At 34.1% G+C, this 15,743-nt stretch overlaps 1 protein-coding gene and 3 long non-coding RNA genes across 9 annotated transcripts; 3 read left to right on the plus strand and 1 right to left on the minus strand.

Annotated features, from left to right (window-relative positions):
• Nucleotides 1-396: 396 nt before the first annotated feature.
• On the plus strand, nt 397-9,710 carry LOC110853883 (tyrosine-protein phosphatase corkscrew). Of its 6 annotated transcripts, XR_002548277.2 has the most exons (15): nt 1,727-1,797; nt 1,876-1,952; nt 2,034-2,120; nt 5,981-6,057; nt 6,142-6,258; nt 6,329-6,529; nt 6,607-6,774; nt 6,854-7,051; nt 7,143-7,292; nt 7,376-7,540; nt 7,612-7,782; nt 7,867-7,927; nt 8,010-8,113; nt 8,195-8,516; nt 8,593-9,710. XR_002548277.2 is itself a non-coding variant. In XM_022102238.2 (14 exons), exons 1-14 carry the CDS (start codon nt 1,180-1,182, stop codon nt 8,321-8,323), a joined length of 1,713 nt encoding a protein of 570 aa, XP_021957930.1. In that variant the 5' UTR covers nt 397-1,179; the 3' UTR covers nt 8,324-9,710. The 6 variants fall into 6 exon arrangements, 5 of the variants coding, with proteins under 5 accessions (XP_021957930.1, XP_021957929.1, XP_021957927.1 ...); XM_022102238.2 differs by lacking the exon at nt 1,727-1,797 and adding an exon at nt 397-1,193 and having other exon boundaries at nt 6,854-7,045; nt 8,195-9,710; XM_022102237.2 differs by lacking the exon at nt 1,727-1,797 and adding an exon at nt 399-1,193 and having other exon boundaries at nt 8,195-9,710.
• Nucleotides 2,771-4,358, minus strand: LOC118436512. The gene is made up of 3 exons (XR_004835523.1): nt 3,232-4,358; nt 3,076-3,139; nt 2,771-3,002 (listed from the first exon to the last, which is right to left on the minus strand). It is a non-coding gene; the product is annotated as an uncharacterized LOC118436512 (long non-coding RNA).
• Nucleotides 9,711-10,809: 1,099 nt separating the features above from the next.
• LOC118436605 lies at nt 10,810-11,448 on the plus strand. Its single transcript, XR_004835585.1, has 3 exons — nt 10,810-10,824; nt 10,890-11,239; nt 11,325-11,448. It is a non-coding gene; the product is annotated as an uncharacterized LOC118436605 (long non-coding RNA).
• A 29-nt stretch (nt 11,449-11,477) lies between these two features.
• Nucleotides 11,478-13,049, plus strand: LOC110854401. Its single transcript, XR_004835612.1, has 3 exons — nt 11,478-11,571; nt 11,649-12,516; nt 12,596-13,049. It is a non-coding gene; the product is annotated as an uncharacterized LOC110854401 (long non-coding RNA).
• Nucleotides 13,050-15,743: the final 2,694 nt, after the last annotated feature.

A 15,743-nucleotide genomic window follows, 5' to 3' on the forward strand; every position in this document is an offset into this window, starting at 1 on the left:
TATGCTTTGCTTGGTTAAAAAACCGGATCAATATTACATCGTATAAGAGAAGCAGGACACATGAAGAGCTGGTTGGTATATAAGTAGCACCCTTTACTTTTAAAGAAGTACGATCCATAGGTTTCGTTCCAGTTGAAATAATCCATTTTATGACTGCATCAATAAAAAGTTGGACACTTGTTTAGACGCCGATTTTGATCCGCTCAGATTATAATATTAGAATCACTGCTTCTTCTTATCTTCCGACGACGCGGACGGCATGACTTCAAGTGGTGGAGTTTAATAAATACAAAAGTGCACTAAATTTTCCAATTAATCTAATCTAACCTAAGTAATTGCGCTACTCCAGTGAGATAAGTGCGAGTACTTGAAATAAATCCGTATAATTAAGAGTGAATTATTTTTATCATGTAATGCCTGTCGAGTCTCTCTCGAGAGAGAATGGTATCATCCTCGCCCGTGGTTTTTAGAGTGCAGTAGTGCTTGGTTGGACTTACTTTTAGCAGTAGGACAGGAGGACGACGAGTTTAAAAAGATTTTTCTCCAATGCCAAGTTAAAATAGTGGTAAATTGACACATCTGATCCGCATATTGAGAGAGTGAGAGAGAGAGATAAATACAAAAAGTGTACAGTTTCTCATCTCTCTCCTGAGAAAAATATTCAAGAAAGAGCAGAGATCTGGCTGCCTCTTATTACATGTTCAGTAGTCTGAGGATTATATTACGATAAATCAATGTGATGTGACTTATTTTTTTTATAGAGAAATGATGAAAATTGAATCGAATTATTAATTAAAGTTAACCACCCGTTAAAATAAATATCAAAAAGTATTTGCACACGGATTAAATAAAGGCGACGAAAAATTATTGATTTTGCTTCACATATGATCACGAACGACGATGAATCACTCGTTGAATAAAAATGATCTTGTTACACAAACTAAAACAACGTTAGTAGTGAAACAGGCTTCGGTCTGATGTGCAGTTCAGTTCAGTTAGTTCGACTTTAAGATCAAGAAGCAACAATGAGTTTGACTACTATGAATTCGTGTCAATAAAATTTTACGGAAACGATAAATAAATAATAGTTTGTGAATTAAGTGGTGTGTGTGGTCTTGATTTTGACGACGAATTTGTCCCAACGCTTTAAAATCGAGAAGAAGTGCGAGTGAAAAGGAGATGACTTGTCGGAGGTGAGTTTAGTTTAGGAAAGAAATGTGTGTGCAAAAATAATGTGAGAAATGCAAATGTGTGCAAATATTTTAGTCCTTGTTTAGTTTTCTCCAGAAAATGAGTTCGTCACATTAGTTTGACATGAATGAAATGGATTTTTTTTGTATTATTATCCTGTTGTGGTTATGTATGTATGCGATTATAAAATTTATGAATTTCTTAAGAATTTCGAGTCCACATAAAAACCATTGTGTGCACAAAAATTTCTGAGAATTTTGTTATCTCTCCTGGTCGTTCGTATGTTTATTAATATGTGTGCGTCAATTTAATTCCATGTTATTACTAATGCATTGTTATGATTCTATTTTATGTATTTTTCGCCATTCCATGATTTTTGTGGAGCAGTGCAAATTATTAATTTTGCAATATATCTATTTCGTTATTTTTGTGTTGATTGTGGTCAGTGTTGCGCTACACGATTGACATGGTTTTTTTGGGCTGTTTAGTAATTTGAGAGTATTAGTAGAAAAAGTAAACAATACGTTATAAAAATCGCAATGCAGTTCAGTTTGACACAAATTAGAGTAACATGAGAATGTTTAAAGTTCCCATGCCACAGCGTCGGTATGGATTGAATTGCAATTATTGCAAATATTTATTTTGGAAATTCTTTTAAAATTCTAAATTTTATTTCAATTTCAGATGGTTCCATCCAAACATTTCGGGCGTGGAGGCGGAGCGGTTGCTCTTGGAACGTGGGGTGGAGGGGTCATTTCTCGGTAAGTCTTATCTTCTCGGATAAGGTCCATTTCATCCTTAAAACTTGAATCTTATCCACTTATTTATTTTCAAAATAACAGCCAGACCGTCGCGCTCCTCCCCTGGCGACTTCACCCTATCCGTTCGACGACATGGGATGGTCACTCACGTCAAAATTCAAAATACAGGCAAGCCCTCCTAATTTTACATAAACAAATTGCATAACTAATTTGCATACATAGTAGCAAGAATCTGTCACGTTAAGTGAGACCTGTCGGATGACGAGTTTATATAATTTCGTAATAAAATTAATACTACAATGTCCACATTTCAACGGGAAAAGTTTTACTGCGTTTTATACATTTTACATTTTATCTCCCGTCTTATCTCTGGGTACAAGTACCTATTAAAAAAGTTTGACTATTTCGTAGTATTAAGAAGACCAAGTCGTCGTACATACTGTATTTTTGATAAACAAGTGCATCATGTCAGGAGATCAAAATGAAATTGAATGAGAAAACTAGTTTTGCAACTTGACTTAGTTTCTTCAACACAACATAATATACATAATTAATCTGCATACATATATATGAATGTGCGTGGTATGCTGGTTGAGGTGACAAGAATTGCAAGATTATTATTCCCAAGTGGATTTTACATTAAGATTTATCTCAGCAGGAGAGGAGTATTATTAATTTGCACCAAAACAGGAGCTTGGTAATTAAATGTGTGCCTTTTATATCAATTCTTGTTCTTCCTTATGGATGGAAGGTGTTTTTCGTGCCAATTTAACTTTTTATGTGGATTAAAAAAATAAAATTGTAATTACAAAACACGCTTTTTGTCTACTAAATTTATATTGCGGATTTAAAAAGTCATGATTTATAAAGTAAATGGTCTCGTTTTAAGCTAGGTCTGTGCCTTTCTGAGAGAAGGATCGACCTTGTGCAGAAACTAGTTGATTTTTTCTCTTGTTCTCTCTTCTCCTAAGCCAAGTTTATTATAGCCGAAGGATAGAACATTTTTTAAAACGAGAAATTGTACAGGATAAAATTCACGGACAAACGAAACTGAAAAATAAATAAACACGTTATACATACATATTTTTAGCACGTCCTGTAATAAGTAAGTAAGTATACTTACGTAAACATATATTTCATGACCACCAGGCACGACCTGTACTTACACAACTACCTTGCAATTTTGCCTAGATTAGTAGTAAAGTAACATATTTCAGTCAGTGAGCTGAGTGAACAGATTAAATAAAAATATATTATTACGCTTGATTGATTTACGTACTGGGAAAATCGCTCGAGACTTGCTATTAAACAATGTCTTCCATTCATTCATCAAGGCAATAAAACTGCCACGTCGTAACGATGATTACACAGGTAACGAAGAAATACTATCCTCCTGGGTTGAAATATAATTAGTAAACATTCATAAATTGCGGGACAAGGAGGAGGATAAAAGTTTTAAAAAATATTCTTCTCCTCAGAGAGCTCGAGTTTAGCGAGAGATGTGCAGATTTTACGTCAGAAAACGTGTCAAAAATAATTTTACGCAGATACATACATACATAAAGATAAAATTACATGTGTGGAATGACACAAGTAGTAAGTAGAGATGCTTAAATGCATAATATATGGATGCGTGACACTTGTAAAAAAATACTTAAAATTGGGCTGGCCAAGGTCTCTTTAAAGATGAACCTCTTAACTTCTATCACTCGTAATCTCTCTTCTTTTCTTGTATGTAACTCTCTCGATGTGCTGTGTGTCAGCCAGCGGAGAAGATACAACTATTTAATTTTAACCAGCATTAAAAGTTACATATATAGCAAGTACTATTCTTGGTTGGATTGAATTTAGCTGGCTCATCCTCCAAAATTATGTATTTTTACAGGTTAAAAGTTATGTAAAATAAGGAAGAACAATTATTCATGGTGGTGATGGCAAAGATCGTTTTTTTTCTTTACATAAAAATGAATTCTGTGTGCACCTGCGGAGCTTCTTAAAAAGCAGCGGAACATGTAACATAACGTAATGACGATATAATGATGGACTTAACGGTGTGATGGTTTTATTCTCCCACCACCACGGCACTAGCAAAAGCAATTATTAACTTTTGGTCATTATATTACATAATATTTTGTACTTTTAGAAGAATAAGGAATGAATAGGTAGGTATTTTTATCTGCATGCCATTTCTGCATGCCATTTCTATGTATGCACGAGCGCAGCCTCGCTAAGTAAGAACATTACTCATCGTCCAAGTTATAGCGCAATTAATTGTCTTCTCGTTAGTGACTTTGACTTTGGTCTCATCGTTCGTATGGCATTGTTTGTGAGGGTGTTGCATGGAGTGGTTAAATAGTTTGTTCGTATCGTTTGTCGGTATCTGACTGTCTGAGTTGGCATAAATCTGAATGGTAATTCTCAAATTTTTTTATCTCATCTGTTTTAAAACACTTTACACTTTGGGTGCAGTGTAAATTTCCGTTCGGGGAATTTGCATTTTTTAGTGTTAACACGATAGTTTGTGAGGTTGTGCAGTTCAGTCAGTTTGGTTTATAAGTACGTAAGGTATGTAGAAAAGCAGGACATTTATTTTGTGAAAAAATCGTGGAAATATTAAATTTAGCATTAGGAACAATACCTAGTATGACAAATATTTCTGTCATTTACATGTGTTTTTTGATAGCATATTTATCAAGATATAAAGATAAAGATAACAATTTTAAACAGTATAATGATATCTAATTAAATTCAATTTTAGACGACAACAAAAAATTGAAATTTTTTTTGTTATAAAGCTTTCAATTAGTACTGATTAAACCAACACAATTGCATCCCAAAAGCCGATCTACATAACCTGACATGAATATGTACAACAGATATTTATTTTTCCGACTTTTTCATTTGACAAGATCAAACTTTGATGTCAAAATCTAATAGAAATCCCGAAACATTTCAATATTTTCAGGAATGTTTTTCAATATTTTCAGGAATGTTTTTCAATATTTTCAGGAATGTTTTTCAATATTTTCAGGAATGTTTTTCAATATTTTCAGGAATGTTTTTCAATATTTTCAGGAATGTTTTTCAATATTTTCAGGAATGTTTTTCAATATTTTCAGGAATGTTTTTCAATATTTTCAGGAATGTTTTTCAATATTTCGAAGTTATTTATTGCAGTAATTACAAAACGTGTATATTTATGAAACCCTTGAAATATTTAAAAACATCCTGAAAAAATTGAAATGTTTTGATATCTACCAGATTTTGACATCAAACATCAAAGTTTGATCTTGTAAAATGAAAAAGTCGAAAAAAATAAATTTGTGTCGTACATTTTATTCGCTCTACATGAATCAGGTTATGTGATCATCGGGTAAAATTGTGTTGGAACTAATTGTAAATATTAATTGAAAATTATATTTTAAAGGGTGCTTATTTATACGATAGTAAATACTTGAAGTAAAAGTGAGTGCTGCAAAAGTTGAGAGGTGTTGGTCTTTCTTTCTTAAATTACCATTTGTAAATATGTATTATTGATATTAAAATATTGAATCAATTGATTAGAACTTTAGAAGAGACTGTCTACAAGATAAGTGATTTACTATTTACAAAAGTATACGTACATCGTTGGTCTATGCAAAACCAATATTGCACGATTGGTTCTGTGATTGCATGCATTCATTTCATGCGCAAATACTGATACGTAACAACGCATACAAAAGTAGCAAACTATTGAATTATGTATTTATGTATACTTTTGTAAGTTTTCTTAACCGAGACACAATGGAAGGTTTTATTATTTTATTTATGTATATTCTATTGTGATACATAAATTTTAAGAAATATTTACAATGACGAAGAGGACATTGAAAATTTGTTCGTGCAGTGTATGTAGTGGGATCGATGTAGTTTGACATTTCTTATTTTAAGGACGATATTTTAGCGTGTAATTTGTAGGGAAACTATTTTTAAATATCTAGATTTTTTGACATGTATGTACTAAATATTTTTGTAATTACTTTTTTTAGGGGACTTCTATGACCTTTATGGCGGAGAAAAATTTGCAACATTATCCGAGTTAATACAATTTTATACAGAAAATCAAGTACGAAAACATACAAGTTCTGAATTATTTGTAAATCAATAGTTTAATTTGTGTCAAATTATACTGTTTCTTTGTGTTTGGCAGGGTCAACTAAGAGAAAAAAACGGGGAACCGATTGAATTAAAATTTCCACTATATTGTGCCGATCCAACTACGGAGCGTTGGTTTCATGGCGATATAGGTGGAAAAGAAGCAGAAAAAGTAAGAAAATTTTATACGCATTATAATGTCAACTTTAATTACTAACAAAATTGTGTCCAATTTTAATCAGGTATTAACAGAAAAAGCAAAACCGGGGTCATTTCTGGTTAGAGAATCTCAATCACAACCTGGACATTTTGTCCTCTCCGTTCGTACGGACGACACAGTGACGCACGTCAAGATTCGATGCCAAGGAACGTTTGATGTCGGAGGGGGAGATAAATTTGACTCGTTAAGTGACCTCGTTGAACATTGTAAAAAAAATCCAATGGTAAGTTTGCATTTGTTGAGTGATTCGTAAATATAAACTTGAACTTATCAAATTTTATAACATTTCTTAAAAAACAGGTGGACACGACAGGGACAATTGTCCACTTGAAGCAGCCCCTGAACGCCACACGAATCCCGGCTTCTGGAATTGAAGTGCGAGTAAAAGAGTTGAAGAGGGCGGATGGAAAAAAGGCCGGATTTTGGGAAGAGTTTGAATCTCTCCAGTCCAGTCCGGTCCAATTTTGGGTAATTTTCTAAATAAAAATGCAATCCGATTTACGAGTACATGAAAATGAATAAAATGACCCATTTTTACATCTTGCAGTACAATAAGAAGCGTGATCGGAATCAATTAAACGCCCAGCAAGAAGTGAAGCACGTATTTTCCCGGAAGGAAGGACAAAAGCCAAACAATAGGAATAAGAATCGATACAAGAATATTCTTCCGTTTGACCACACGCGAGTTCTGTTGAAGGAACCCTGGCCTCATGACTATATTAATGCGAACTACATCGAGGTAAATGTAAGTAAATATGCATGTGCTGCATGTAAGTAATAATAAAATGCGATATTTCCCATCGGATTTTTTCAAACTTTTATTTTATACCTTGCAGCCTGACGATGAAATATTTGAAGGATGTAAAAAGTGCTACATAGCGACGCAGGGATGTCTACCATCAACCGTTGCAGATTTCTGGTACATGGTGTGGCAAGAAAACTCTAGAGTTATTGTGATGACCACAAAAGAATTTGAACGGAGTAAAGTATGTAGTTATTAAATAAATTCAATTTATTTGGTCGTTTAATTTTCAAATTTTACAATTAATGGTTGGTGGCTGATTTTCAGAGCAAATGTGCCCATTATTGGCCAGACGATGGAGAAATTAAAGAATACGAGGGGGGATTTAAACTGCTCATGCAAAAGGAGTCTTCCACTCCAGATTTTACACTCAGGGAATTTCTCATGACTAGAAGCGGAGAAGAGCGTGTTATTTACCAGTTCCATTTTATCGTAAGTTACAAAACGAAGTTTTCTGTAGAATGATTATTGAACTTATCAACATTTGACACGTATTATTCTAGGCATGGCCTGACCACGGAGTCCCTGATGATCCAGGCTGCGTCCTCAACTTTTTATCAGAAGTTAATTTCCGACAGGAAAGTTTAGACGGTGCAGGCCCAATTGTGGTACACTGTTCGGCCGGAATTGGTCGAACTGGAACTTTCATCGTCATTGATCTCATTGTAGATCAGGTAAATTAAGAATCCAAAATCATACCCTTCTCACGTTGTGTAAGAAATATGCACTATTATTTATTTGCAATCTTTTATTACCAGATTAAGAGATGTGGCTTGCATACCGATATCGATATTCGCCGTGGGATTCAAATGGTGCGAGGTATGGTATTTGGAATTGCATTACACAAATTAAGCACATAAATCAAGTGACAATTATGTAAATTGACTGTTTTTTTACATAGCTCAAAGGTCGGGAATGGTTCAAACTGAGGCGCAGTACAAATTTATCTATTTGGCCCTTCTCCACTATATAGATACCTTGTCCCACAAAATACAAGCGCAGCAGGTAACAATATTATCTTTTTGTCCGTCTCATTAGATTATAGTTCTCCCTATTTACAGTTTATGATACGGTTTATTTTTCCAGAAGTGTTTGGAAGTCGGCCGTGAATACACTAACATTAAATGGGGAGAAGGAAAAGACTTTCCAGTTAAAGAGACTGTCAGCATTGGATCCAACTCTATGAATAATCTGGTCCCATTAGGGAACAATTAGCACCCGTGAAAAAGATAGCTTTCTTTTCGGAAATCATCAACTTCATTTCCATCGTATAAAAAATTCGTGCTTGTCTTGAATTGACTGATGATGATGAATGCGATGGTGCATGTCCTACCGCATGCAGTGCACTATAAAGAATAGCATTCTTTGTTCTTTACGTTGCATGTGTTGTTTCGCCGTCCGCCAGCTCGTAAGAATAAATCTACAACTGTCAACTAATTTACCAACCATCATTCATCAACCAACCTTTCTACTAATTGTTATAGATTAAGCACTCTGCTTATTAATATGTATGTACCTACATACATAAGTACTTCATAAACAATTTAGAATTGAAGGCTGTGGAACAACCGAAAACTTTTCAACCCTAATTGGACATCACATTTTCAACACTATAAATATTTAAAACTAAAAACAGTGGCTTTTTTGTGATTGTCTCACTTACGTGGAGAAAGGAATGTGTTCTTTACTAAAATACTGACGGATATAAATATATGCTCTAAATTAATCACTACACACACACGCATGCAATGGGGAGCATATTAATAGTGGCGAAATCCGTATTTAAAATATAAGTGTATAAAAAAACATCCAACGTGAACGTGATGAAATTATGACTTGTTATTAGAATATTAGATTATAATACGAAATGCATAATAGAACTGATCAGATGGATAATAATTTTTATTTTGGTCGCTGTTGTTGCGTAAAAAATGTGATTTTTCTTTGGTTATTTGTACGTAATAGATACTTTAAAGTGAAAGCATTATTATTGCATAGATGAATGTTTGCTGGTTCAAATTTACATAATTATGAAGGAAAAGAAATTGTTGAGCCTAAAAAAATGTGCATGTCCGAAAAAAGTGTCAGTACTACTTTATATATAATCGGCTTAAACTATAATTCTAGAGACTGTCAAGTTAATAGCATTTATTAATTATTATTGTATTTGTAATCGTTACTATTGCTGTAAAATAGTAGATAATAATGTTTTTTAAAGTGTATGCATACACACTTTTTAACAAAATGACAATGTTCAATCTACATAAATACGTTATGTACTGCATGCAATGAAATTTTATTTTTTTCCATAATATTTGAAGAAGTTTTAATGTTAGTGTTTTTTTTTGTTTTGCAGTTTTGATTTTGCAGATTTTAAAATGTTTTTTTTTGTCCTTAGTTAAGTTGTAGTTATAGACAAAAAAACTTGAGTCTAACAAGATGATCTAGTCCCACCACCTCGATAATGTAATTAATTATTTGTATGTAATTAGCTTAATAAATACAACAAACAAAAATATGTATATCATTGCTAGCAATGATGAGTGCGGTACGTATGAAATAAATATGTTAACTTCCGCATGATGTGGAGATTTCAAAAACATTTGAGAAAAGTGTTTACATTTTCATGAATGCTTGTTTTAAGGCCTTAGGACCATAGTGGGACGGATATTTGCATATGGTCATCGCCAAGAAATCTTGACACATACAATATCGTGAATTTTGCTGTTCTGCAGACACATAAAAACTGAAAATATGAAGATTTTGTCTAAAATTCAGCATCAACTTTTTTAACACCGTCTTCATACGGCCTTGATAAATGCATGATAATACGAACCAAAAGCGGGAACGTTCAATTAAGACGTACGAAACATGACATGCAAAATAGAATAAAAAATGTTATGTAATATGCAAATACCCTGACACGATTTAATTTTAGTTATAACGAGCTTCTATTTATTTATGTATTTATCATTACCGAAATATTATCTAGGCATGCAAACAACCAAAATATGCATGCAAATGATCTCCTCAAGAAATGCAATTTCAATTATAAGATCCAGATTTTCTCTCCTTTTATTTTGAACAACAATTGTTTAATTTTTTGCAATGCACGCAAATCTAAATCCTACAAACCTACAAATGTGTGCTGAAATAATCCAGATGCATAAATAATCACAATTAAATTTTAGCATCAACCCTCCTTTACAGAACAATGGACATCTCATCACTATAAAAATTCATGACCCGTTGCAATTTCATTTTCCTCTCCATTTTATATGATGGATTAGGTAATTGCTTGAATTCATTATAAAATTAAAATACTACAGCATGCATTTTATTCCTTTTACACATTGTGTGATATGTACGAAAATAGCATGAATGTCATGTCATACACATACATACAAAGCTCTTCTATTTAAGCACAGAATAGATGATAACCTGCCTTAATTTTTTTCATTTTTGTTGGATTCTAAGCATAGTTTAGTTAGGTTTACATCCTTCCTTTCAGTTAAATAATTTGGTATCAAGTATACTTAATAGCACATCTCGTCGCCATTTACCTTCACAACAGCTTAAAAACAATGGGTGAGCGAGTCCAATTTTGCCGTGAATCGCTTTGATTTTGGCATTTTTGATCATTATCATTTAACAAAATTATTAAGATGTGTGTTACGTATTGCATTACACATAGCACGACACAAGCAAGACGCGAGGTATAGCATGAAATATCATATAAGTAAAATAATGATTCCATTATTTAAGTCTGGTTTGCGATTAGATTATTAAAATGAACAGAGCTCCTCAAAAAATGGGGGAGGACATGGAAGGCAATATTTACGAATCCAGTAATTAACCCCGTGTTTTGCGTCGTCGTCAAAAGAAGAAAACGCAAACTTAACGCTTGGCTTATACTGGTTGCACAAGTCCTTGTTTACAGTTTAGCGAGACAAAGAAAATTGCAGATCTTGCTTGAGACAATGAAATGCGATCAAGTTTGCGCTCAGATATATAAACGGTCAAAGTGGGGATGATGGGTCAATCCAAGTTTTATCCAAGTCTGGGAACATACTTTATTGTGTAAAGAAGAAGAATACAACTTTATTCGCCACTAAAATGGCCAAACTTGCGGTAAGTTTCTGAAATCTGTGAACTTTTCGGAAATGTGGAATTTTTTTGGAGGAAAAAATTATAATTTCCGTTTGTTTGTAAATAGGTGCTCGTAGCTGTATTAGCCTTTGTAGCCCTTTCTTTGGCTGCGGAAGAAGTGAAGAAAACTTCGGAAGGGACTGACTTGAAGACGGCGAGTTCGTTTTATGGAGGATTTGGGTATGGGGGTGGGTGGGGCTGGGGGGTAAGATTTTATGTTAATTAATTATCTAATGGATTTAGTATTAAATTCTGAAAAAAATATTTAATTTGTGTAGGGCTGGGGTTGGGGGTTGCCAATTTATGGATGGGGGGTAAGTTAAAATAAGGCAAAAATCTGATTGAACTATGAGTGATTGAATAATTATGGACTTGTTTATTGACAATTTAGGGCTGGGGTTATGGCGGTCCTTGGGGATATTATGGAGGATTTTACCGTTAAAACAATATAAATACTCGGAAATATTTACTGATGTCCATGAACGCTTATGACTTTTTTGGGGTCTTCTTCTCCTTCACAAATCTTCCTCAATCGGCTTTTCAAATATATTTTTCTAAATCAAGATGAGTTCAAATGTGTAAAAATTAAGTTTAAAAAATTGTCAAGATTCTATTTTTCATGAATTTACATATGTATGTGAACCATATGTGAACTATATGCGTCAAGCTAAAACCTATTTATTTATTAATTGGCAATTTCATTTATTTGATAATCACTTAATTGGCATTAAGTTATTACATTTTATTAAATTTACAAGAAAATGATCTTTCAAGTGCACAATTTTTTATTTGTCTATTTTTTGAATTGTTTTTAAGTAATTCAAAACGCATAATTAAGATGCTGCTCCTTCACCCGTTAAACAGAGTGTTAACTATGTTTAATTGCTGGCATGTCCTTCCCAAACGTGTCGTCATCTTTTTTCAGGTTAGAATTTGTAATGTTAAGCATAACATTTACTCAAATTATGATAAAATTGTGCATCATGAATTCAGTCATGTTCCAAAATTTTGCAACCAACTCATTTGGTTTACACGGTTTTGCTGCACTTTTAATGCACCAAGTGACATATGGATTTTGAAATCAAGACGACATTGAGACGATGATTATGTAATAAATTCCGAAAATGCAGACTTTTGGGTATAAATGGGCGCTGATCTCTGCAAAAGCACCAAAACAGACTTCAAGCCGAAGAACGAGGGCTGGCTTACATTTCTGTAATATCTTAAAATAGAGGGAGTAAAAAATGTGGAGAATTTCGGTAATTCTTAATTATATACTTAATTTTCAGTATTTATTTAATTAAATATTTAATTAATTAAGTTCTACTTTATTACCAGGAACAAATAGTGATTGTTTTTTCGTTACTCATCGCATTCACTGCAGCAAAAGATTATGCAGACACGTACGACACGTCAGAAACCGTGAATGGTGGACCACCACCAAATTTTGGACCGTGGGACGCATACGGTCCCCCACTTCCGGCTGGAGGAGGTCTCAAATCATACAAGTTGTTAGAATTTCCTCAAAATGGGGGAGGTCTCTGGGGTCCTGAAATTCAGCAAGTTCCAATTCCAATCCCGTTCCCGGCAGGACCTGGATTTGGGTGGCCATTGTCCCCACATTTTCAGCAAATTCCACAAATTATCCCACTGCCCGGGTGGGGCTGGCCGCCTGGATTTCCATTTCATCGATGAGAAATTAACCAAATTTTTGTACTTTTCTATATATTTTGTACAGGAAGCGGATGAACTTGTGGCATAATAAAGAAAATAAAATGATGAGTAAAACAAAGTGATGAGCAACACCTTGTTTTGTTTATGTAAAACCTTGCATTGCAAAAATGGAAGTCATTTTATTGTTATCTTCTCAATTGATTACGTACTTTGCTCTTGTATTCATATTTTCCTTTGACCTTTGTCCAGTTAGCAATAATAATCATTTTTATGCATCCATATTTTCAGACTAATCAAACCTTGAACATTTACTGCAGTGTTAACAGGATTTATTTTATTTTATGTAATACCTAACCTGGATTTCTGCTAGACTTCCCAAACAAGCAGACTTCCTACATAATTGTGTCTTTGAATTGAAAAGAAGACCTTTTAATTTCATATCGATTGTTTCGTTTGGATGGACAGAAAAGGAAAGAATGGTGTTAAATATGAAATGAATACCAAAATTGCCAAGGGAGAAATATGTAAATACAATATGGAAATTATAGCTCTTTACATTTTTCCTTTTCTATTTGCCAAACAAATAATATTTAATAAGTATTTAGCGTGAGATGCTATTGATACATGTGTAATAAATAAGTATGCATGTAAATTAAGGCACCAATAACTCTCACATATTTCACACGTAAACAATACGTATTTACATGCACATAGGGGCCGTCCATAAATTACGTAACGCAAGAGGGGGGGAGGGGGGGTCATGGGAAGAGCGTTACGAATTGTTATGTAGGGGGAGGGGGGTATAACAAATTTGTTACGTAACGCATTTCATAAACGCGATTAAAAATCGAATTGAACTCATGTCATCCAGAAGGTTTCAGTGTACGCATGTAAATACGTTTTTCATTATGGTGCTCACATTAAAAGAAGAGCAAAATTCTTGCCTACTTGTGAACCATCATTCCTCCACAGTGACCTCGGAGAGCGATGGTGTGACGTAAGTTTCACGATTAATTGAGCCTTACCTTTAAGATGAGAATTTGATCGAATTTGCCGATCACCTGAGCCCCAACGAGGTCACTTAGGAGGCATGATGGTTGTCAAGAATTGTACTCATCTATTAATGGTCGTACGATAGTTTTCCGGGTGCAACTTGACAAAAGGTTCCATTGTGAGTCTTGGTAAACGTTGAGAGACCTGTAAGATTTACAATTTCCATTTCTTATATGATGATGTCGAATATGATTTCGTTGTTCTTGAACAAGAAATTCACAAAATTCTAATTTATCTAGCAATTTAAAAGAAATAGAAGCAATAAAAGCGACATTTGTCTACACAACCTGGAACAAATGAAAATTTTGCAAGTTACTGTTAAAGAAATTACCTGCGGTGAAATCAAATTTACGTTACGTTACGAAGGGGGAGGGGGTAGTCGAGAAGCGTTACGATGCCGTTACGAGGGGGGAGGGGGGGGGTCTAAAAAATGATGATTTTTGCGTTACGTAATTTATGGATGGCCCCATAATACATGTGTAATTTGATGCGTACAACAATTGAGTACCGGGTCAGGAGATTGAAGTTACTAAATTCCTTTCTCAATTTCAGTCCCTTATTAACAGATGTACGATAATTTAAGAAATTCTAAATAAAAAGTGATTCTAATTTGTTAAATTGAAAAATTCTTTCATAATAACTTTCTTTGTATGCGAGTTGAAATACATTGTTAGAGGGCTTTCCATTGTTTCTTTTTCGTACACTATGTACAATAATAGATTATCGATTGTGACACGTAAGTACTTATCCAAAGCCTGGTCAACTGGGTCTCAAACCTGAAAAAATGCGGGTCAAAGTCACAGAACATAATAATTGACACTGGGATTTTTCCTGCAATGCGTAATTCATTATGACGAGTTAATTAGGCACTTGAGAAAAATCGACATGCAAATGTGCAGTAAATAGGTGCTTGATGACAAATTAGGTTCAAAAGTGGACATTTTTATCTCGAAATCTTGAAGGCGTGTTATTATTTAGGCACACACGAAAGACCAAAAAAATTAGGAAGAGACAAAGGTTGGATAGTGACAAACGTTTATGTTTTAGGAATTTACTGCGTGAGCGCGTCGAGTTGACCTAAAAAGTTGATGCGCAAGCTAATTAATTTAAAAATGCAGTTCATGCACTCAACTAAGGAGGGGAGCTTGCGAGGTTGATAATAACAGATCCTGATGCCCTTTGGATATGTGGTAGGGTCCCATGAGTGTACTAAAACCCTGAAGTGGTTTAACTCCATGGCCACATTTGCGCCCGCCACACCCACTCAAAAATACCCAAAAAACGCTTTCACTCCAGTTTTCACTCACTCAAAACCTCGCCAAAAATCCAATTTTACTCGGATTTTGAAATTTCTTTCACCATTACACTCCCAGATAGTTGCTTTCTTCAATCCAATATCAAACTCAATTTTGCTGATGATTATTTCGCAGGGATAATTTGCGTTGTTGATTACTACAACAATGCTCATTCAGAATTTTAAATTTTAAAAATACTAAAAATTTCGAAAATATTGAGTTTGATATTGGATTGAAGAAAGCAACTATCTGGGAGTGTAATGGTGAAAGAAATTGCAAAATCTGAGTAAAATTGGATTTTTGGCGTGGATTTGAGTGAGTGAAAACTGGTGTGAAAGCGTTTTTTGGGCATTTTTGAGTGGGTGTGGCGGGCGCAAATGTGGCCATGGAGTTAAACCACTTCAGGGTTTTAGTACACTCATGGGACCCTACCACATATCCAAAGGGCATCAGGATCTGTTATT

This window comes from Folsomia candida, unplaced genomic scaffold (assembly GCF_002217175.1).
Source record: "Folsomia candida strain VU population unplaced genomic scaffold, ASM221717v1 Fcan01_Sc009, whole genome shotgun sequence".
Classification (NCBI taxonomy): Eukaryota; Metazoa; Arthropoda; class Collembola; order Entomobryomorpha; family Isotomidae; genus Folsomia; species Folsomia candida.

Bases quoted from the DNA above. Each gene is read 5' to 3' on its own strand.
- LOC110853883 (XM_022102234.2), top strand. From the start codon at position 1,763: ATGAGAATGTTTAAAGTTCCCATGCCACAGCGTCG. The intron at 1,798-1,875 runs GTATGGATTGAA...TTTCAATTTCAG, and splicing joins GTTCCCATGCCACAGCGTCG to ATGGTTCCATCCAAACATTT. The intron at 7,293-7,375 runs GTATGTAGTTAT...GCTGATTTTCAG, and splicing joins AAGAATTTGAACGGAGTAAA to AGCAAATGTGCCCATTATTG.